A 22,405-nucleotide genomic window follows, 5' to 3' on the forward strand; every position below is an offset into this window, starting at 1 on the left:
TTTGAATAATTTACTTTTGTTTGTAATTTGTGTATTGTTGCTGAGCTTGCTGAATAAAAAAAGGAAGATCTTTTGATCTACTGAAAAGACAGAACTCTCACTCATCCTTTTTGCTTCTTTAGTACATCTGAGTTTCTCCACCAACGCTTTAGTAAGACCCCCTGAGATTTGAGTTATTCTCTAACAGACTAGAAGCGTTGAGGATAGGAGTCCCCATAATCTAGATTGAGGTGAATACATCCAGCATACTGTATATTCTTCCTTTTTCTAGGAGCAATGCTTGTCTGTAGAAAATAAAAACTTGTAAAAATCATGTTGAATAGAAAATATCTTGTTCTTCCATACAACACAATTTCTTATTTTGCTAAAAGGCAAATGTACATTGTTATAACCTAGCGCTGCTAAGCACTGTAAGTATTTGTCTGTCAGGCATGAAAATTAATAATTACAAAGTTTTCTTTAATTATTTTGTTCACAAATTTGCAGTATAAATGTAAGTTTTCCAAACCTTTCACCACAATTATTCCAATAGTTGCATTATGCATCAGAAGACTCTTCACAGATCAAACTTTGTCCACATGGTGGCAGCACAACACAGGCTATAATCATATGATCAGCCTCCAACAAGAATGATCTAGAGGGCCAAACTGTATAGTATCTAACAAAAACAACAATGTCATTATCAACAAATACTCTACTTCCACCTTCACAGTTTGTGGCTCAAACTCTGATCAGTTTGACTTCAGCATCCCTCCCCCGACTGAACTTGGCTTCTCTTATTTCCAGGACCAAGACAAATGATTTCCACTGACAGACTAGACTTTGCACAATTGAGGGAAAACATCCTGCATTTTGAATAATCGTTAGCCTTTGGAAACCAGACCAGGTAGCCCATCCACAATGTGGGGACCACCTACATTCTGGGGACCAAACAAATCAAAGAGTCTAGAGTTAATGTTTAAGTGAAAGTTTTTTATTGGTCACATGTTTGCAAACACTAACATTTTACATACAGTGAACCTAGACACATATACTAGGTTTTAGAGTTAAAACTGAAACTAAAAGCTTTAGCTCAATGTTTTTGTTTGAATGTTAAAATTATACTACAAATTGTACTTTCATTTTGTCCTAAATGTATTCTCTAGAGTAGAGGCCAACACATGGAGAATGTATTTCTTTTCTTTTCTTTTTTAGATTATATTTGGACATTTTTAAATGCTTAATTAGTCAGTGAGGAGAGACAGAGATGAAATGCATACAAAATAAATAAGATAAATCACCACCAGTATTATTAAAACATGTAACACTTGTACATGATGAAAAATAAACAGTGATAAAATGTAAAAGTTAAAATGTCGCACACATTGAGACATTAAACTGTGTGAACTGCGCACATAACTTGAATAATTGAGGTATATTAAAACTTCTGACCGGTTGTGTGTCTGTATGAAAATAAATACAAAAAATTATTTCTAGATTAGTAGATTTAGTTTCATATTTTACAGGGGAAAGATCCAGATGAGAAATTGCCACTAGTCGTATTTTTCCTTATTTTCCCTTATTGTTTATTGTTTATTGTTTATTGTTTGTTGGATCCCCATTAGTTGTCACCATTGTGACAACTATTCTTCCTGGGGTCCCTAAAAAGCAAAACAATGGTTGCAGTCCACCTTTTTCTCCGCGGCTTATGTGTCTTCATGGTAAATCCGTCCCATAGTTCTGGTGGACTGTCCATTTGTGCTGCAAAACCGACGTAATGTTTCCATTGATCATACGATACTCAGAACATTTTTGCATATTGTGTCCTCTCCAAAGCAGACAATGTTGCTCCCGACACACAACGGCTGCTGACGTACTTGAATGTAAACAAAAGTTGTTTTGGACATTTTCCTGAAACGTTTAGGTCACCACATGCTCGCAGTCTGTTCATTATAGTCCAAAAACCTGGTCCGCAGAACTGGGCAATACATTGCCTGTGTCCTGGTTCACTTAGAAAGCTCAGATATGTGTTGTGATGATTATTCCTTCATTTCTTTTACGTATTCAAGTTTTTCCTCACAAAATGTAATAGCATCCATCCAGAAATTCCCTGTTGAGCCGACCCCAACAGTGTCTTCGAAAAACATTTAGATTCTCCTGTTAAGAAGATCTCTTCAAGGTTCCATCCTCTCAACTGGTCAGTGCAGTTTAGACGCTCGGCACCACATGGATCTGCTCACAGTGCTCTGTCTCCTTAGGGCTCAGTGGGATATGAATGTCCCAGTCAGTTTGCTGCAGAGACAAACATAAAACCTCCTTCAATTGTGGACAGATTTCCTTGATTTACATTTAATATTTCTATAATGATCAAAAGTTTTAGAGCACCCCCATTTTTCAGGTGTATTGCAGACTTCTTGTACCTTTTGACTTTCTATGACAAAGTTAAACAAGACAATGTTTTGCATATCCATGTATTTGCTTGTGCTGAACAAAAAAAATACTCAAGAAAGTAAGTAAAGTCAGCACAACAGCTTAATGCTCCCAAAAATAGTGGGCGGAAATGTTGTGTTTGCTATGCACATTAAAGTATTTTTTTCTGAGCATTTAGATGTTATGCTAACTTTACTTACTCTACTCACTCACACATATTTTCTAACACAGTTTTGTATATTAATTAACCAGGAGATTAGTTCCTTAAATAATATCTTTTATAAAAGCGCCTTTGAGCACTGGGAAAAGCGCTATATAAATTTGATGTATTATTATTGTTATTATCATCTATAAGTATTCATAAAAGGTGGGACTGACCAGTGAGAGGGGCAGAGGCTCTTTATGGAAATACTGTTGGCAGGACTGTGGATGGCAGTGGAGGACGGACCAGAACACAGCGAACAGGAGGCCGGCCGTGAGGATGACGGTCACAGCCACAGCCGTCGGTTTCCTCCAGGCAGCGTCAGGACCTGCAGGTAAATAACCAAGAGTTTAGGTTTTACCGTCACTCCATGTATTAAAATCTTACAATCATTTTTACTATTATTGGCTTAAGACGGCGTATCTGGGCCACAGACACGTGGAGTATGCCTGCCATCCATGACCTGCAGGTAAATAACTAAGATTTTAAGTTTTACTGGCAATTTTGAAGATTTGGATTTTTTTACTCTGAAAATCTTAGTTAATTTCATGTGCATGTAAATGTATGGCTCTAATGTAAAGGAAATGTTGTTTTTTCAGAGAATATCTATATAAATATTTGTGTAAAATGATGTCTATATTCTCACAACCTTTCTTGAAATAACACCCCTTTTTTTCTTTCCACAGTGGCCTTCATACACTGTCGTATTGGTGAGTATTTTTCTACTAGCAAAACAGTAGACTGTGTGTGTGTGTGTGTGTGTGTATGTGTGTGTATACTTGTACCTGTGATGGATACACACTGGGTGTCAGTGCTGCTGCTGTGTAGCTGTGGCTCAATGATGGTGTGAGCTCTGACGCAGTACACCTCTCCCTCCTGCAGGGCGGCGACAGACAGCACAGTCTGCTCAGCTGGCATCCTGTAGACAGTCGGCTGAATGAGAGAGGCAATTATTTATTCTATTTATTTATTTAAGCTTTATTTATACTGTTATACTGTAAATATCAATTGAGGGGTGTGTGTGTGTGTGTGTGTGTGTGTGTGTGTGTTTGTGTGAGTGCGTGACCCTCATTTGCAAAGATGTCAAGTCAAACAAATGCAAAGCAAAAACAACAAAACATACAAAATATACAGTACAAAGCAAATACATCAAATACAAAACAACAATTAAACATATAGACAGAGATGTAGAATGGCTGCTTTTAAAATGAAATGGGTGACAGTACAATATAGTCTAATTAAAACTGTTACTGTTAAAGACGAGGACAAGAAAGCAATTAATACGTAAAGTAATTTCTGACCTTTAGATCGCCGCCTTTCTGCCACACTGTCACCATGACGATAGCAGTGAGAGGAAGTCTGTCAAACGACACCTGAAGGGCGTCGCCCACCGCTGTCACTGCCATCTGAGGCGCCGCCAGGACTGCTGCTGGCACAAATCACTCACAAGTTTTAAATTCTTTATATGCAATAATTAGTAGTAGTAGTAGAAGAACATTTATTTTCAGTCCATGACCTCAGAGACATAGTACAGACATGGTCAATAATTTTAGTTTAAAAGTAACAATGGCCGAAAAGGATGTAGGAAGAAGCCGAGGCTTATTATGCCTACCCTCTTTACATATTGTAATATTATAAATATATTATGTATAACGTTTTTTTTTAAAACAACAACAACAAACAAACAAAAGAAATGTTTAAAAAATTGTGTGTGTTTTTGTTTCAAAGGTTTTTTCATTAAATCACAGAGTGTTATACAATGGATTATTAATTTTTCTCCCATTTTTTTCCCTCCCGAACATATCCCACCCAATCACAAACATTCCTGCATTAAGAAATGAACACACAAAGCAATACACAAAACAATACCCAACGTCAGAAAAAAATAAATAAATAAATAAAACAGAAACACAATCCCACACAACAAGAAACAAAAACAAACAACCAATATGAAAGAAAAAAGAAATAATAATAATAATTTAAAAATAAATAAATAAATAAATTATTAAATCAAATAAAAGAGGGGAGGGGGTAGCTACTCCTCAACCATTGTGGTCGGTTTCTCATAATAGTCCAGGAAGGGGCGCCACATTTTATTAAATTTAGTCTCAGATCCATAGGCAGTACAACGAATTTTCTCCAGATTCATACATGACATAATGTCTCTAATCCAATGTGAGTGGGAGGGAGGAGCAGGGTCTTTCCATTTGAGCAAGATAGCCCTACGAGCAAGCAGAGAGGTGAAGGCCAGTACCTTTAGCTTCACCTTAGGCAAGCCTGAATTGGGAGCGATGCCAAAAATTGCAGTGAAAGGGTTCGGCTCGATTTGATGCTGAAGTACTTCAGAAATTGTTTGAAAAACTGATGATCAGAACTCAGTCAAGGTGGGACATAGCCAGTACATGTGAAAGAGTGATGCCGGTGCGCTCTTACAGCTATCACAGGTCGGGTCTACATCGGGGAACATACGAGCTAGTTTAGTTTTAGATATGTGGATACGATGTACTACTTTAAATTGCACAAGAGCATGTCGGGCGCACATGGAGGTAGAATGTATCTGATCCAGAACTGAATCCCACATGTGATCTGTGAATGCAGAACCAAGGTCCTGCTCCCACAGAGTTCTTATAGCTGCTAATGAGGGGCTACGCAACTTCGAAATAAGGTTGAAAAACACAGAAATTGAGCCTTTTAATATGGGATTTACAGAAAAAAACAAATCGACATGATTGGCTGGCGGTTTGTGAGGGAATTGGGGAATTAACTTCTGCGTAAAATTCCTGATTTGCAGATATCGGAAAAAATGAGTCTTTTCTATACCAAATTTTTTTGTCTATTGAAAAAAACTAACAAATAGATCATTAATAAATAAATCACCGATGCATTTTAAGCCTTTTTTATGCCAGATCTTCCACAGTCGAGGGAGTAAACAAATGATTAGCTGCAATTGGACTGAAAAGTGAAAAATTCTGCATTCCAAAATTCTTCCTAAATTGGGTCCAAATTCGAAGGGAGTGCTTAATCACGGGACTACATTTGGGAATCGCCGAAGAGAGTGGAAGTGCGGCACTTAAGAGGGCAGATAGAGATAATGGGCTAATAGCGCTGGACTCCATTGTTGACCCAGACTGGGGCTGAGTCGTCAAGGTGAAAATGCACCCAATACATTAAAGAACGGATATTAGCCGCCCAGTAATAGTATTGGAAATTAGGGAGGGCCATTCCACCTGTTTGTTTGGGTCTTTGAAGAAAAGCTTTCCGTAACCGAGGGTGTTTACCATTCCAAATATAATTTATCATTAACGAGTCAAGGGCCTGAAAAAAGGATTTGGGGAGAAAGATGGGGAGACATTGAAATAGATATAGGAACTTTGGGAGTAATGTCATTTTAATTGAATTTATTCTACCTATGAGAGAGAAAGCCAAAGGAGACCACTTCGATATGTTTGCTTCGCCTGATCCAATAATTTGAGGAAGTTAGATTTAAATAAGTTTTTAAAATTTCTGGTAAAACATACCCCAAGGTAACTCAGATGATCTTTCACCACTTTGAGTGGGAGAGCTGTATAATCAAGTTTAAGAGCTTCTTTATTAATCGGAAAGAGTTACTAACTCAAGTTAAGTTTATAGCCAGAAAACTGACTAAAGACCTCCAACACAGAAAGAGCCTCCGGTGTGTGTGTTTTTGAAATAGTTTTGAGGCCTATAGTGTCTTACATAAGGAGGAGGCACTGACTATTTCCAAACACACACACAAACATGCAGATGAGCAACTTGTTTGAAACTAAGTGATTTACAGTTTTGTCAGAGAGCAATTTGTGAAAAATCTGAGGGGGGATGTTTTCATTCATCGAATTTGATCTCAACCTCTGCAGTTGCAGTAATGTTTTAACAAGACATTAACAAGAATTACATCCCCCTTTCTCAAAATTAGAGGAGGGATGTTTTTGAAACGCTTTTATTCATTAAATTAATATATTTTATTACGTTATCTGGAGTTGCAGGAATAATTTTAACATAGGGGCTGTTTTGTTGTGTACAATAGGGGCATTGTACAAAACAAAACATGCAAGAACTGAATCTTCTTTTTTTGCAATGGAGAGCACGGTCGCATATTATGTCCACTGGAAGGAAAAAGTAAATATTTAAAAAATACTGAACCAAGGAATGGGGGTATTATAATGAGAAAAAACTCAAAATGTTTAAGATTAAAGTTGTAACATTGTAAAAATGGCCCTTCTCTTACTGTCTCTGCGGTTGAAGGCTGGGCTGAGTTGTGACCATGGAGACAGCAGGGACCCGCACTGCGCTCTGACGTGGAGGCTGTAGTCGGAGTCTGAGCCCAGGGCAAAGGTCAAGTCACAGTGGGTCAGAGGAGTCTGCTGGCACTCGTGAGCGTCCACCCAGCTGCCGTTCAGAACTATCAGCTCAAACTCCCTGAAAAATGACATTAGATGTTGTTTAATAGCAGCTTTCATGCAAGAAATACAGCCTGGTAAAACTTTACTATAAGGGCACATAAATTCACAGTTTGTTAATGCTTATTTAATGCTATTCATGGTTAGTAAATGCTTATTAAGCATTAGGTAACTGTTAATGGTTAATGTTTGATTAAGCACTAACTATTTTTAGTTAACTAATGTTTTGTTAAGCATTAAATACGCATAACGGTTAGTTAGTGCGTACATAATGCGTATTAAGCATTCATTAATCATTAACTAACAGTTAATTAATGTCCCCTTATTGTAAAGTGTTACCTAAAGCTCAAAGTGCTTTTATAATAATGAAGTTACATGAGCAAGAAGAGAAAGAAGTTACATGCACAAAATCCTTTGTATTAAAAATAGAGAGAATTAATATAAAATAGGATAAAATGAAGTAAGAATGTATCAAATCTCTTCACACTTTTTTAATTAGTTTTACATCAATTTGAGACTTGAATAAGCGTAACCAAAAACTCATGAAATACTACGCATTAAAAAAACTAATCACGACAGAGACACAAAAAATATGAAATATGACCTATATATTATTGTTTTCCTGTAACAAACGTCACATTAGAGCAGAACTGGTTTTGACATTGGTGTTGTAAGATGCAAAACATTTTAAAATAATGTGTGCCATATTTTCCTGCTGAGCTTCTGTTTTGCCTCTGGCCACAATAATTACTCACACTCTGATGGTTGCCACACCTTCATACCTCCGCCGCCACACACACACACACACACACACACACACACACACACACACACACACACACACACACACACACACACACACACACACACACACACACACACACACACACACACACACACACACACACTGCTACTGTTCAACTTCTGTTCAACACAAGCTGACTGCTACTTATTGTTCTATCTCTGTTTTTATATTTTCAATCGTTAAATGGTTGACATCAACTTAACGACGTATTTGGTGGCACAAATGTACAGATATCTCCTAGTGCACACACACAAAGTGTAGAAAGACTACAAACAAATGATATGCAGGAATGCAAAGTGTGACTACTAGCAGCCTCAATATCTTTACTGTACAGCAGGGTGTTTTTTCTGTTCTGACAGGTTGAGTTGAAATGAATGTGAGTTGAATTTGTGTGTTGGACTGCTGTTTGTCTATTTATGTTATTTTCTACCTCGTACTGCTTTTATAGTATTTATTCAAATTAATTTTTACTGCGAACTGGAACTGTAAACTAAATTGCCCTTCTTGGGATAAATAAAGCTTTTTCTGATTCTGATTCTGATTCTGATTTTCTGTGATAACATACAACTTAGATGTAAAGAAATTTGATTTTTAAAAAACTTTTTTTTTATAAATACCAAGGTCTACTAGCCTTTGTCTTTTCCAGTGGCCCTAATACACCGTCATATTATTGCAATATGCAACTACTAACATAGAAAGGATTCGATTTACATTCCATACACACAAATGTACTGAAAACACACATATTCATTGATTCTTGTTTAGAGGACTGTGACGATGACACATGTAAAAGATCTAGACTAGTCTTTTGATGCGAGGCCGGGCTCATTGTAGCAGCTCTTTAATTGATTATAATGGGAGCGACTAAGCCACTACAGTATATTGTGGTTTCACCCTAAATAGCCTCTGACGCCCATTTCTTGGCAAGTCCAACCAATAGTTGTTGAGATAGTAAAATTAAAAAACAACATAAATATTGTGAAAAGGAACACGGATGTAAAAAAGAAAAAACTCCAGAGTAATGAATCAAAAAGTCATTGAGATGTTTCATTGAGGAAGTTATCACAGCTCTGCTCTCACTTCAAGACAGAGGTGTGTTTGTGCGACTTCACATCCGTCGCACGAAAGTTCCAGTTGTTCCTGACAGTTAATTAAAATGTTATCTGTGTGATTTATGCCGTCTGAATGCAAAGGCGTTCTATCATTATAAAATCACTATCATAATATAATGAATGAGGTTTTACTTCCCTCAGTCTTCCCTTGGCCCAGCTGTCCTGTTAATCCTAACCCTACATTTGACCATGTGTGATGTCACGCATGGTAAAATGTAGGGTTAGACAGTGAGACCATAAAACACTCTTTCTGCCCTTTCTCAGGCTAGGATGAACTGATTTCTAAAACTTTTGGACATTTATACTACATAGGATCTCAGAGTTCAATACACCTTCATATTTCCACTGGTGAAGTAGGTCTTTAAATCAAACTCCGGAATGTTTATGTGTCACTGCTGAAGAACAGACACACCTGCTAGTTAGAGTTATGCGCTCAGGTGTGTCGCATTCATTTCTGTGTCATTAGTCATATGTTAATTTCATAATGATGTCCAATTACAATGTGTCAGCTAGAATCACGTGCTGGATTTTCTTGATCATATTAAAATGCTACATATTTCACATATTTCATCCCGTCAAACTGCACCTGAACCAATTACATTTACAGGTTGAGTCAGTGATTCTGGAGAATGCTTGTTGTTTTGAGAAATTATTGAATATCTCCTCACGATCCTCTACATGTCAGTACTGTGTGTGCTCTGGATTTTCTTTTACTGTTCATACACAGCTTAGGCTCTTAAAACTGGTATGTAAACAAAGGGGTATGTTAACAAAGAGGGCCAACAATAGCTGTCAACATGCCCGTCTACAGAGATTAGGCTTTGTCAAAACACTTTTTCATCGAGCACGCAATACAGACAGGTAGCTGATCGTTAGGAGATATTCACTGATTTTGACAAAGTGATTTTGACATCAAGCATTCTCCAGAACTGCTGACTCCACCTTTAATTCAATATACAGCTAAAAATACAATAGAATGGGGCGCTCCGGTGGCGTAGTGGATAGAGTGTGTACCATATTGGCTCCGGCCTTCGTTGCAGTGGTCACGGGTTCAAATCTGACCCGTGGACCTTTACTGCAGGCCATCCCCCTCTCACTCTCTCTGCCTCCCCACCTCAACTCTGTACAAAAAAAAATGCCCCAAAAAATAATCTTAAAAAAAAAAATACAATACAATGTTGGAATGAGTCACACTAAACTGCAATGGCTGTGAACTCGAAAATATATCATCATTTATGTGTGGAAAAACAAAATAGCATGTGTTTTTCATGACTTACCCCTGAAACTGAACAGAGTAAAGGATTGCAGTGTCACAGGGAGCCTCTAGTGGGCGCCATTTCAGCACGTGTCTCATGTCAACCGAGTCCATTGAAACATGACTGGGAGCCGGCAGCGTCCAAACACCTGTCAACACAATGAGTTCATTTATCGAACATTATCTCAAGTACCGATCTGATAGTGAGAGGAACAGTGTAGTATTGTCAGGAGGAGCCAGGCTAGCAGTTTCCCTTTGTTTCCAGTCTGTATGCTAAGCTATGCTAACCGTCTGCTGGCTGTAGCTTCATATTTAACATACAGACTTTAAAGGGTGACGTCAACCTGAAGCATATTTTGCAAAATGTCAGACTTAAATGTCCCTAATAACTTTAAGATTAAGGAAACATCTCGCATCTGGTAAAAAAAAGGGTGATGTTGAGAGGGTCAGGGGTAGGGCTGCAAAAGTCTGAGAATATTCAGGTAGTGTAGAAATTTCCTATGTGAATTAATGAGAATTAATTTACCCTGCAACCTTTAGGGGAATTTATACAAACTGTATTTACGTTGTCACACAAGGACATCATTTAAAACATTTTGTATTTCATTAGCAGATATGCATGTAAACATTTAAAAAATATATTTATTCATTCATTTGTTGACTTTTAAGTAGAACTTCAATAGAGCTTTGATCCATTGAACAACAACAAACATGCATGTTGAATAAAATGAAATAAAGTAAAATATATTGACTGAGAAGCTCTCCTATGGGTGTGTGTGCTCTGCTGTCTGTGGTCAAATTATTAGTGTCTTTTGCGTCACTGTGCTTTTGTGTCATAATTACAACCACAACAATGTAGTGCACACACCCGTGAGAAAGGTAACTATAGGTTGATATTTGATGCCATCTCAAAATAAGTCTAAATAAAAAATGAACAAATTAAAGAAAAGTCTTGTATACTTACTTACTAAGCAGTTATTAACGGTTAGTTATTGCTTAGTTGATGTTTTTTAAGCACGTTACCGATATTAATGTAGTTTTGTCAGCTGAGGCGGAAGTTAACTCACAGTTTAAGTCCAGCAAAACCATCATCTTCATCATCGTCACCAGCAGACTCACAGTGCGCCTCCGTATCATGACCAGCGTTTATCTCCAGGAGAATAAAAAGTGCAGAGAAAGATGCTCAGTTTAAATCCACCATATCCAAACCTGACCCAGAATGCACCACATAATCCTGAGATCCTTTAGAGAAAAATTTAAAAATCCATGTGTTTTATAAATTTGCACTGTCCCGTTCTTAAATAAACTGAATTGAATATTCCAAGAAGTGAAGAAAATCCGTACGTCCTCTTGAAGATGGCGATAATATCCCAGTTGAGTTAAAATCCACATGATCCGGAGTTTAAATAATCCACTGTCGTTTTCGTCCTGAACCCATAAAAAGCAGTTTTTGCGGTGTAAATAGCAGGAGCCATGTTTGTGTTGTTGCTTTCTGTCCGGTGTCTGTGGAGAAATGCTCATGTGTGTCTGGATGCTGAGGCTGCAAAGCCGGTCTGACTTGTTGTCAACTGCCTCAGGGCATCTGCTGTCAACCGTGATTTAAAGTTTTTTCACAGTACACCTGCCATGCCTCCTTAGGCGGTATAAGGCCTATAGAGCAGCTGGTATGTGCTTTAACTCTGTGCTGTGATTCTGTAGGGGAACTTTTAACACACAGTCCCTGTGACAGCCAGAAACTTTGGCTCCCCCAAAAACAAGACCGTCACAATCCTGTTTTTTCAAGGATAGTCTTTTAGTGTTTTCACCTTTATTGGGTAGTATTATGCACAGAGTTGAAATGGGAAGACATGCAGTGAACAGCCCGGGACAAGAGCTTTTGACTAAATTGTATGCGGTTTAACCGGTTAGCCACCAGGGCACCCCCAAAACGATTGACAGTTTTGAGTTGAAATTATGGATTTTTTTTATTTTGAATTTTGGCGTTTCCATCACCCTAATGCAATACTTCAAAATGCTAATAAAAGCAGAGTGGTGGAAACCCAGCTACTGGCTGTGGCTGATGCTAAAGGATACACACACACACACACACACACACACACACACACACACACACACAAGACCTATAGAGCAACTGGTATGTGCTCACACTCTGTGGTGTGATTCTGTAGGGGAACTTTTAACATGCAGTCCCTGTGAAAGCCAGAAACTTTGGCTCTCCCAAAAACAAGACCGTCACAATTCAGTTTGTTCAAGCTATTCTTTTCTTGTTTTCACAGAGTTGAAATTTTCATATTACATTTAACCTTAATTTATACTCAAGATATCAATTGAGGGGTGACCCTCAATTACAATGATGTCGTGTTAAACAAATGCAAAGCAAAAACATGGGAACGGATTTCATAATTTGTGCCTAAGTGGGGAAGAACTGTATCTCGTGTGTATGCAATAGTATTTTGAGTCATCAATAGTATGATTAAATGCTCAGAGTAAAACGTGGTCTCATTATACATATTATTTTCTGACTACGGCCACTCCGGAGCTCTTTAAAGTTAATATCCAATTAAAAATAAATAAACATTTTAAAATTATTTTCATTTAATTTCAAATTTTTTTTCTTTCTCGGAGTGACTAGTGATTTGGTGGGACTGCTTCACTAGAGAGTGGAGACAGAGAGTGTGAGGTATCAGACTTTGGACTTTCATGACGATCAAACATTAACTGTCACCAGCAATAAAGCCATAAAAGACACACACACTCACAACCTGTTCACTGTCTCTCTCTCTCTCTCTCTCTCTCTCTCTCTCTCTCTCTCTCTCTCTCTCTCTCTCTCTCTCTCTCTCTCTCTCTCTGTTGTACTTGGTTTCAGCCTGAAATAATTGAACAGAAAATGTCTGCCATATAATATTCAATTTTAAAAAGTCTCTTTGCTCATTTCTATATTTTGATTGATCATGCTATATATCATCAACATCAACAACTTTTTTTATTAGACTCAAGGTCCATTTAAAAGACATACAATACAAAAAAAGACAACACACACACACACACACACACACACACACACACACACACACACACACACACACACACACAAATAAATAAGAACATTCCGACCACTTATAAAAGGTTCTTATACCAATGTCTCCAAAGGTATGAGTGGTAGCGTACTGTGCTATAACTTGGGTTGGACAGCAGCATTACAATTTAATTCTTTGTGTCATTCAAGTAACCGTTAAATCTGTACATAAACAATGTTGTTTCAAGTTCAATAACCTGTTACTCTTCCACTGTAGTCTCAAACATGAAAATACATCTCATAGGAAGACACCAACTTCCTATTCTATTGGAAATGTGTGGTTAAATGTTGGTAAATCGTGATTAAATAGCTGAATTTATCGAAACAGTCGCACAACTTAATGAAGAAACTATGTCATATGTTTACTTATTGCCCTGACAGGAGCTGACAGAAGCTGCAGCTCCTTATATGGTCATGAAAATGTGCTTTTACTTCCTGTTGTCGAGTGACTTCTGCTTTTGTCAGAGCTCTATAAAACACTAGAGGAAATATGTAAATAGACTAGGGAAAAGGGAACGCCATTAACACTAATGGGGGTTTCAGTTCCCTTCAAAACTAAGCATTCGATGTGGAGCAACACAATAAAATACAAGCTGAAACTGATGCTGAGCCGACTTCACTGCAATAAATGTTTATCACTGTTTCATAGTAATAACTGCTGAAGCTAATTTCAGTTTCTATTTCAGCTGCGATCCACCAAATTAATTTGAAATCTTTTCAGTTCTAATTTCATTACCCTCATAGCATAATTGCCTAAATCATATTTACTCTACTCTACTTTTACTCTACATCTACTCTATTCTACATCTACATCTACTTTTCGTTAGCCTAATAGCATAATTGCCTTACTCATATTTTAAGGGTTATAGAGCAGGGTAAAGTAGATGTAGAGTAGAGTAGATGTAGAGTAAAAGTAGAGTAGAGTAAATATGAGTTAGGCAATTATGCTCTTATTTCCAGGCACAACATTTTCAATTTGAATTGTATGAATTACGTAATGAATTCAGTGTGCCTTAGTGCCTAACCCCAACCCTAAATATGTATTCAAACCACCAGTGTATTTCACTAAACTAATGGGACTTCCACACTCTTGCCCTGAGGTCACACAAGGGGCATTAGGTGGCTCGGATGCCCCTCTGGTGTGACCTCAGGGCATGAATTCAGCATTTTAGTTTTTGCCATCAGAGTTGCATTTGAGTGTGTGTGTGTGTGTGTGTGTGTGTGTGTGTGTGTGTGTGTGTGTGTGTGTGTGTGTGTGTGTGTGTGTGTGTGTGTGTGTGTGTGTGTGTGTGTGTGTGTGTGTGTGTGTGTGTGTGTGTGTGTGTGTGTGTGTGTGTGTGTGTCACAAGTTTGTTTACATGTACCCCTTTTCCACCAACTAGAACCTGGTTCTAGATCTTGCCCGGGCTAGTGCCTGTTCACAATTTGTTCAACTTGGGAACCTTTCAGTGCTTGTAGTGTTTTTAAGGCGTACTACTACAAGCTTTGCTTTGCGATTACAGTCCATGGGCATCAAAGCACCGTCTAGTGTATTTCTGCTGCTCGTTGTGATTGTTACAGATAGCGATGATGTTTCTATCCCCTTTCGTAGCTTTTTTAAAATCTTTTTATGTCGGCTGTAAGTGGTTCTTGGTTGTAGACCAGCATGGGGCTGCAGTTTTCGTACCCAGAGACGGTTATTCTGCTGTGGAAACAAAAAATAACTGGTTCCAGATTAGAGACCGGCCCTCGTAGAATAGGGGTAATCCATGGGGTGCCCTTTTCTTAAAGCGATAATGCATCACTTCTGTCAGCCCCATGAGGAAGTCTGAGTAATAACAACAACACAATGATCGTTTGTGGACTTTATTCCTTCTGCTGTACGCCCAGGTTTTTTTTCTTTGCAGTAGAATCAACAACTGAAACATTTTGTGGGCTCTTCTTGAGATCCTGCGCCAGTGGGAGGGGGGGGGGGGGTACCCTACAGTTGTAAACGGTGCCCTACTGAGAAATACAGAGAGAGTTTTGTGGAGCTGATAGGCTTAATCAACTCTGTGTGTCAACTGGTTTGGCAATGGCTTGAATGTAACCAACATTCTTTAATATGAAAAAGTCACGCACTATATATATACTATTAAATGTTTCACCCGTGCCCCTCTGAAAGCCAGTGCACGCCACTTGTTTGCAGGTTATCTGAGGTGTGGCTGAAGACTCACTGTCATCATCATCATCATCAATACTAAGTGGGAGGCGGTGGGGAGCTACAGGGAGCGGCTCTAAAGCAGTTTATGGCCCCTGCTAGAGAGTAAAGTCCTTCTCTTCAAGCCACTGATGTCAGATTCACACAAAGTAGCTGAAGGAGAGACACACCAACCCGTCTTCAACCCTGACTTTCACCCACTGAGGCTTTACAGACATACGAAAACCTGAACAACGTATTCAAGGCTAACTTTCAGCGCTTAATTTGTCTGTATTTAATTTTTTCATCTTAAGAGATTTTTGTGGAAAAGTTGCCATCATGTCGACGGCTGTGGAAGCGACGGGGTTCATAATGTGCATCATCAGCTGGCTGGTCACCGGAGCCTCGCTGGTCAACGACTACTGGAAGATTTCAACCGTGTCGGGCAGCGTCATCATCTCCACCAGAGAGTTTGAAAACCTGTGGCACGCCTGCGCCGAAAACAGCGCCGGGATCGCAGAGTGCAGGGACTTCGAATCTCTCCTGAGCCTCCCCGGTAAGACCACTAACAATGCTGACTCAGTGTTAATATATAAGATAACATTTTTAAAAATGTATATATCGATACCACCTCAAGTCAAAAATACTTCCCCATTTTCAATAAAGCAAAGATACTTTAATTGGTGTTTAATTCAGCGGTATCCCCTCCCCAGTAAGACCCAGTTTTTCTAAAATAAAATAATAATAATTGTGATTATGATATAACGATGCCACATTGAGTCGAAAATACTTCCCCATATCCAATAAAGCAAAGATACTTTGATTAGCGTTTAATTCACCTCTATAATATACATGTCTTTGTTGGAAGGTACAAAATGAGCAGTTTTCTATACCTCAAATGTCCAAAGTACATTTCTATCCACATATTAAAAAAATGCTAAGTCGAGGTCTAAGACTTCTTGCTAAAGTTTGAACCATTTGTCACTTCTTTAGAAAGCATTCTTTTTATGCACGTAAATCTATCGCATTTTGGGGCCTTCCATGACTCATAAAGTAACCGTAGATTAAGAAGAGTAATTGAGGTCAACCCAATGATGTAATAAATCCAATGAAGGATGTTAATAAAAACACCAGGTTCTGTTTTCTGAAAGCATTCGTAACTTAAACACTATTTGTCGAGAATAACTTTCAACTCTTATAAAATTAAGTTCTTGTTTTTTTTAATGCTATCAGATCAGCTAAAACAGTAAAAAAGGCCTGTGGTCCATGTGGCACCATTTTAGAACTACTCGTCCAAAGGTTGGTGGATTTCAGCCAAAAGTTTCCCGCCTAAAATCCAAATAAAAAATCTTATAGTTTATCAAGTAGACAAAAGTAGATCACTGTTATGGACAATTTTGAGATATTAATGATGAGAATGTAACGTTGTTTTTTTTGCATTCTAATGTGTCATAATGTATAACATCATCATCCTTTGGGCGCCATTTTGTGCCTTCTTGTCCTCTGATAATAAAATGGAGGGAAATACTTATCAGGAGCAGTGTTTTTACCGCGCCAGCTGTTGTTCCTGGGAGATCGTACCCATAACAATGGCATTAAGACTATATAAAAATAGCATTCTTGGCACTGATGGTCTTGTTTGATGTTACATGTAATTTATGCTCATCAGAGGAAAGATTATACTGTTTCAGAAATATTTCAGAAAGTTACACATAGCATTAGTGTTTTAAAACTGTTGGTCTGACTCAGAAATCTTAAAGAATTGTTATATAATGCACTTCTATCAATCAATCAATCAATCAATCAATCAATCAATCAATCAATCAATCACCTTTATTTTCACTTGAAATACACTGATGTTTCCCTCATTTACAGTGAGGATGAGCAAACACAATAAACACAATTACAAGGATAACATGTAACAAATAGAAACAGAAATAAAATAGGTTAACATTTCATATATATTAATTTAAATTAAATACATAAATAAAGTATATAAAATACAACAAAAAAGAGCAATAATAAAATAAGATAGACTTATAAATAAATTCTATATATTATGAACCAAATCGTTATCAAGTCAAGTTAAGTCAAACTTTATTGTCAATTCTTAAAATATTCAGACAAACAGATCGAAATGGCGTTTGTCTCTGACCCACGGTGTAAAAGGAACAACAATTATAATCATTAAATAAAGTAGAATAGGATAGAGATAAACAATATTTACATTAAACAAACTCTAAATACTAAATAGTGCAGAAATGGTACACAATAAAACGGTATCTATAAAATACAATAGAAAATAAAAAGTAGCTAAATTAAATTGAAATGTGCAATGCAATGAACGAATGAACAATATTTACAATATGTGCAATATGCAGTCAACTGGATGTTCATTATCAAGTTATTTGAGTTCATCTTGTGACTCTGATCATTAAAGTGTGTGAGTCATTGTTCGTCTCTCTCTACTGAAACTCATATAGAGGTGTGGTGTGTTTTTATGATCATTAGAGGCCATCTTGTCAATAAATGACTATGTCGGTGCTGTTGGGTGCTGTAAAACACACACACACACACACACGCACACACACACGGTCACTGACTCACACACACACACACACACACAGACACACACTCACTCACTCACACACTCATTCACTCACACTGTACTGTACTGTGCTGTAAAACACACAGAGACTCTCTCACACACACACACACACGGTCACACACTCACTCACTCACTCACTCACTCACTCACTCACTCACTCACACACACACACACACACACACACACACACACACACACACACACACACACACACACATTTTTTCCGTTGGTACAATTTTTGTGCAAGACGACTGCAGAGATACAGATACTTAAGGACAGAAACTTCAGTTGTAATAAAAATAATAAAAATATTGATTTAGAAGCAAAACAATATAAAATGTCCCCAAATGTGAAGTCAGTCCCCATAATGTTGTCAACTTCTTACAGTATGTCCCCACAATGGGATAAATACAAGAACACACTTAAACAAACAAAAAATATGATGACAGACAGACAGATGGATGGATGCATGGATGGATAGACAAACAGACAGACAGACAGAAAGACAGACAGACATACATACAGACAGACAGACAGACAGACGGATGGACGGACGGACGGACAGACAGACAGACAGAGTTCAATGTAAATGTATAATATCTATAATTTTTATCGTCTTTCTCATTGTCTTTTTGCCTTATTGCCTCTTAATTTAATAGATACATTTTTTGGTTGTGTCCTTTACAGCTGCTCCATCTTCTCTTTTTCACTATAACAATCATGTTTATATACGGGAATGTGTATCGATTTGATGTGTATGTGCTTTTGTTGTTCCCCTGTCAAAGCACTTTGTTACAATTGTTTTAAAGGTGCTGCCATACAAATTAAGTGATTATTTGTATGATTGTTATTATATCTAACATCTATTTCTCCCTCCCAGGTCATGTGCAGGCATGTCGCGCTCTGATGATCGTTTCTCTGCTTCTCGGTCTCGGCTCCATGATTGTGTCTTTGCTCGGACTGAAATGTATCAAGATCGGATCGTCTACGGACCAGTCCAAGGCAAAGGTCGCTGTTGCTGGGGGAATACTGAGCATTATCGCTGGTGAGTTAACAACACTAAGTACACAAGTTTTTGTTTTTGCCATTTTTTTTTTACTTTAATGTATAGTGCAGAGAGACGGAGATGAAATGGGGTAGCTAACAACAGCGCAAACTTTTTTTTTAAAGGTGCTATGAGGAACTTTTAAATATTACTGAAACAGTCTAATTTTTTTTCTCTGAGGATCATAATTGACATGTAACAGCAAACGAGACCATCAGTGTAAAATAATGTTATTTTTATATAGTTTTTCTTAATGCCTTTGTCATGGGTACGCTCACACAGGAACAACAGCTGGTGTAGTAAAAACACTACCTCTTATTTAAAAGTTCCTCATAGCACCTTTAAAATATAATAATAATAGTAAATGTTGTTGTATCTGATTTAATTTAATTTTCTTTCACAACAAACTGTTCCTTTGTACCAATTTTTTTTGTTGGTATTAATGTGTGTGTGTGTTGTGTGTGTGTTTGCAGGTATGTGCTGCATGGTGGCAGTCTCTTGGTACGCTTTCATGGTGGTGGAGGATTTCAACAACCCGTTCCACGGTGGCGTGAGGTGAGACACATACACCAAACGCTAGATTGCAGTAGTTGATTGTTTTTATTGTGGCGGGCGGACGGATGGACGGACAAACGGACAGACAGACGGATAGAGAGACAGATAGATAGATAGATAGATAGATAGATAGATAGATAGATAGATAGATAGATAGATAGATAGATAGATAGATAGATAGATAGATAGATAGATAGACACATGGATGGATGGATAGGTAGAGTGTTTTAATCTATAAACAAGCTCATGTTGTGTGGTTGTGTGTGTGCGTGCGCGCATTACTAATGTTGTGTTTAAATTTTTCTGTTTACGCAGTCAAATTTTGGGACACCTTCCTTTTGGGGACAAAATAGAAGTCCCCTTAACGTAATAATGACATTTTGTGTGTGTGTGTGTGTGTGTGTGTGTGTGTGTGTGTGTGTGTGTGTGTGTGTGTGTGTGTGTGTGTGTGTGTGTGTGTGTGTGTGTGTGTGTGTGTGTGTGTGTGTGTGTGTGTGTGTGTGTGTGTGTGTGTGTGTGTGTGTGTGCGCAGGTTTGAGCTGGGCACAGGCCTGTACCTGGGATGGGGTGGAGCCATTCTCAGTTTGCTTGGTGGAGCGTTACTCTGCACCGCCTGCAAGAGGGCGCAACCCGCAGGCGGCAAGGGGTAAGTGCAGCACGACTCACCTTTATCTAACAGGGTAAAATGGCCACTGTGGAAAAGAATTAATAGAAAAAAATTACCCTGCGTTCCAAATCTCATACTCTTTCTTTTTACTACACTATATACTAAAGTACAGAAGAGTTTTAGGGCCACAGGAGAGAAAAAATTATCAGATAAGGAAGATTTTTTTTTAATTATGTCGAGAATAAAGACAAATAATCCAAAATTCTGTTGGAGTTAGTGGGACATTTATGTATTTTCAGCGTACTACAATTGACGTGCATGTATTGGGATGTCCTAAATCTTTTTCTGACATACTAAATAGTAGGGAAGTATGGGGATTGGAACGCAGGGATAATTAATTTAGGATATTTTGTCCCTCAGAAAAAAAGGCGTGATTTTATTCATGTTTTTTTTTTAACATTTATTATTTCATTTGAAAATATGCATTTGACATAATTATTTTGTATTAATTTATTTGTTAAACATATATTGGGAAAATGTGTTTAAACAAGACAAAGTTCTTATTATCATGCATAAAGAGGGAAAAAGTCCTGAGAAATTTGACAACAAGTCATGCGTATTTTCATTAAAAAAAATATATTATTTTTCTTAAATGTCCAAAACCCTTCCTTGAAAAAAACGAATTCTTATTTTAACAATTTCTTACATTTCGTTTCATATCATTGACTTTGTTTGTCTTGTTTTGCAGCGGTTACTATGGCAGCCAGCCAGGAGGGAAAGGGAAAGTCTACACCGCAACGGCCAAGTCAGATCCAGACGCAGGCAGAGCTTACGTCTAAAGACACACACACACACACACACACACACACACACACACACACACACACACACACTCACGTTTTCATCACTTGCGAGGACATTACATAGACTAACATTCATTTCCTGGAGACTTGCCCAAACCATAACCACTGTTTACCTAACCCTAACTCCCTAACCTAAACCTAGGTGTACCCTCACCTATAAGCAAGTATTCACCACCCTAAAATGTCATAATTACGTTAAGCTGACTTCCATTTTGTCCCCAAAAGCAAGGTACGTCCTCACAGTGTAAACAGAAACATATCCCTCTTTAACGTAATATATTAAAATGTATTTCATTGCCCTACATTCATTTACACAATAACACAACAACATTAATCTAGTCTTGATTTATTAAAAAAAATAAGAAGAAAAAAAATGTTAACCGTAAAAATACATTATGAATATGTTTTCGTCTTTAGGGCTTTTTCCTACATTGTGAAGATTACAAGAGCACACACACACACACACACACACACACACACACACACACACACACACACACACACACACACACACACACACACACACACACACACACACACACACACACACACACGCGCGCACACACACACACACACGTACGCGTCTTGTAAACACACCATGCCCCTGTACTGCCAGGATTGTGACCAATGTTTTATGACCTACGAACATGTGGTTTTGTGTCTGTCCTTTTTAAATATTGTCTTGTTTTTTTAAAAGACTTTTTGAGGTGAAATCTTAATTCTAAATTGTTTAATTCATAGAGATTTGTAGATGATTATTAATGACTAATGTGATTCTGTTAAGAGTTTGTTATTATCTGAATAAAGTTTGTATTACATCGTAGATTTGTTTTGTTTTGTGTGTGTGTGTGTGTCTGTGTGTGTGTGTCTGTGTGTGTGTGTGTGTGTGTGTGTGTGTGTGTGTGTGTGTGTGTGTGTGTGTGTGTGTGTGTGTGTGTGTGTGTGTGTGTGTGTGTGTGTGTGTGTGTGTGTGTGTGTGTGTGTGTGTGTGTGTGTGTGTGTGTGTGTGTGTGTGGGGAGGTATTACTCGTGTTGTGACACACATTGTTCATACAACGTTTGTGTATTAATTAATAGTTTTAATGTTCAATTAAAAAATATTCTGTTATACTCATAGAAGTAAAGCATTGGTGAAGTGTTGACATGTTTGTGTTTGTGGAATTGTACAACTATCTTTGTGAGAACCAATTTCAGTTTAAGGAGTGAGGACATTTTTGGAAAGTGAGGGCAATTTTGTCCGGTTGTCACTTTGGGACAGGCCTTTAAAGGGCTGGTTGAGGGTTAACAAGGTT

General features: G+C 37.8%; 2 protein-coding genes across 2 annotated transcripts; one reads left to right on the top strand and one right to left on the bottom strand.

Annotated features, from left to right (window-relative positions):
• Positions 1–2,187: 2,187 nt before the first annotated feature.
• On the bottom strand, positions 2,188–11,402 carry LOC307255477 (interleukin-20 receptor subunit beta-like; the record flags this gene model as incomplete). The annotated part of the gene is made up of 7 exons (XM_080034161.1): positions 11,269–11,402; positions 10,224–10,350; positions 6,858–7,048; positions 3,913–4,040; positions 3,397–3,544; positions 2,788–2,939; positions 2,188–2,271 (listed from the first exon to the last, which is right to left on the bottom strand). Exons 1-7 carry the CDS (start codon positions 11,336–11,338, stop codon positions 2,188–2,190), a joined length of 900 nt encoding a protein of 299 aa, XP_079890287.1. The 5' UTR covers positions 11,339–11,402.
• A 4,372-nt stretch (positions 11,403–15,774) lies between these two features.
• On the top strand, positions 15,775–21,089 carry LOC307256079 (claudin-15-like; the record flags this gene model as incomplete). Its single annotated transcript, XM_080034945.1, has 5 exons — positions 15,775–15,991; positions 18,924–19,088; positions 19,562–19,643; positions 20,176–20,289; positions 20,999–21,089. The coding sequence occupies 5 exons, from the start codon at positions 15,775–15,777 to the stop codon at positions 21,087–21,089; spliced, it is 669 nt and encodes a 222-aa protein (XP_079891071.1).
• Positions 21,090–22,405: the final 1,316 nt, after the last annotated feature.

This window comes from Ammodytes marinus, assembly GCF_949987685.1.
Source record: "Ammodytes marinus genome assembly, chromosome: 9".
In the NCBI taxonomy this organism is placed as follows: domain Eukaryota; kingdom Metazoa; phylum Chordata; class Actinopteri; order Uranoscopiformes; family Ammodytidae; genus Ammodytes; species Ammodytes marinus.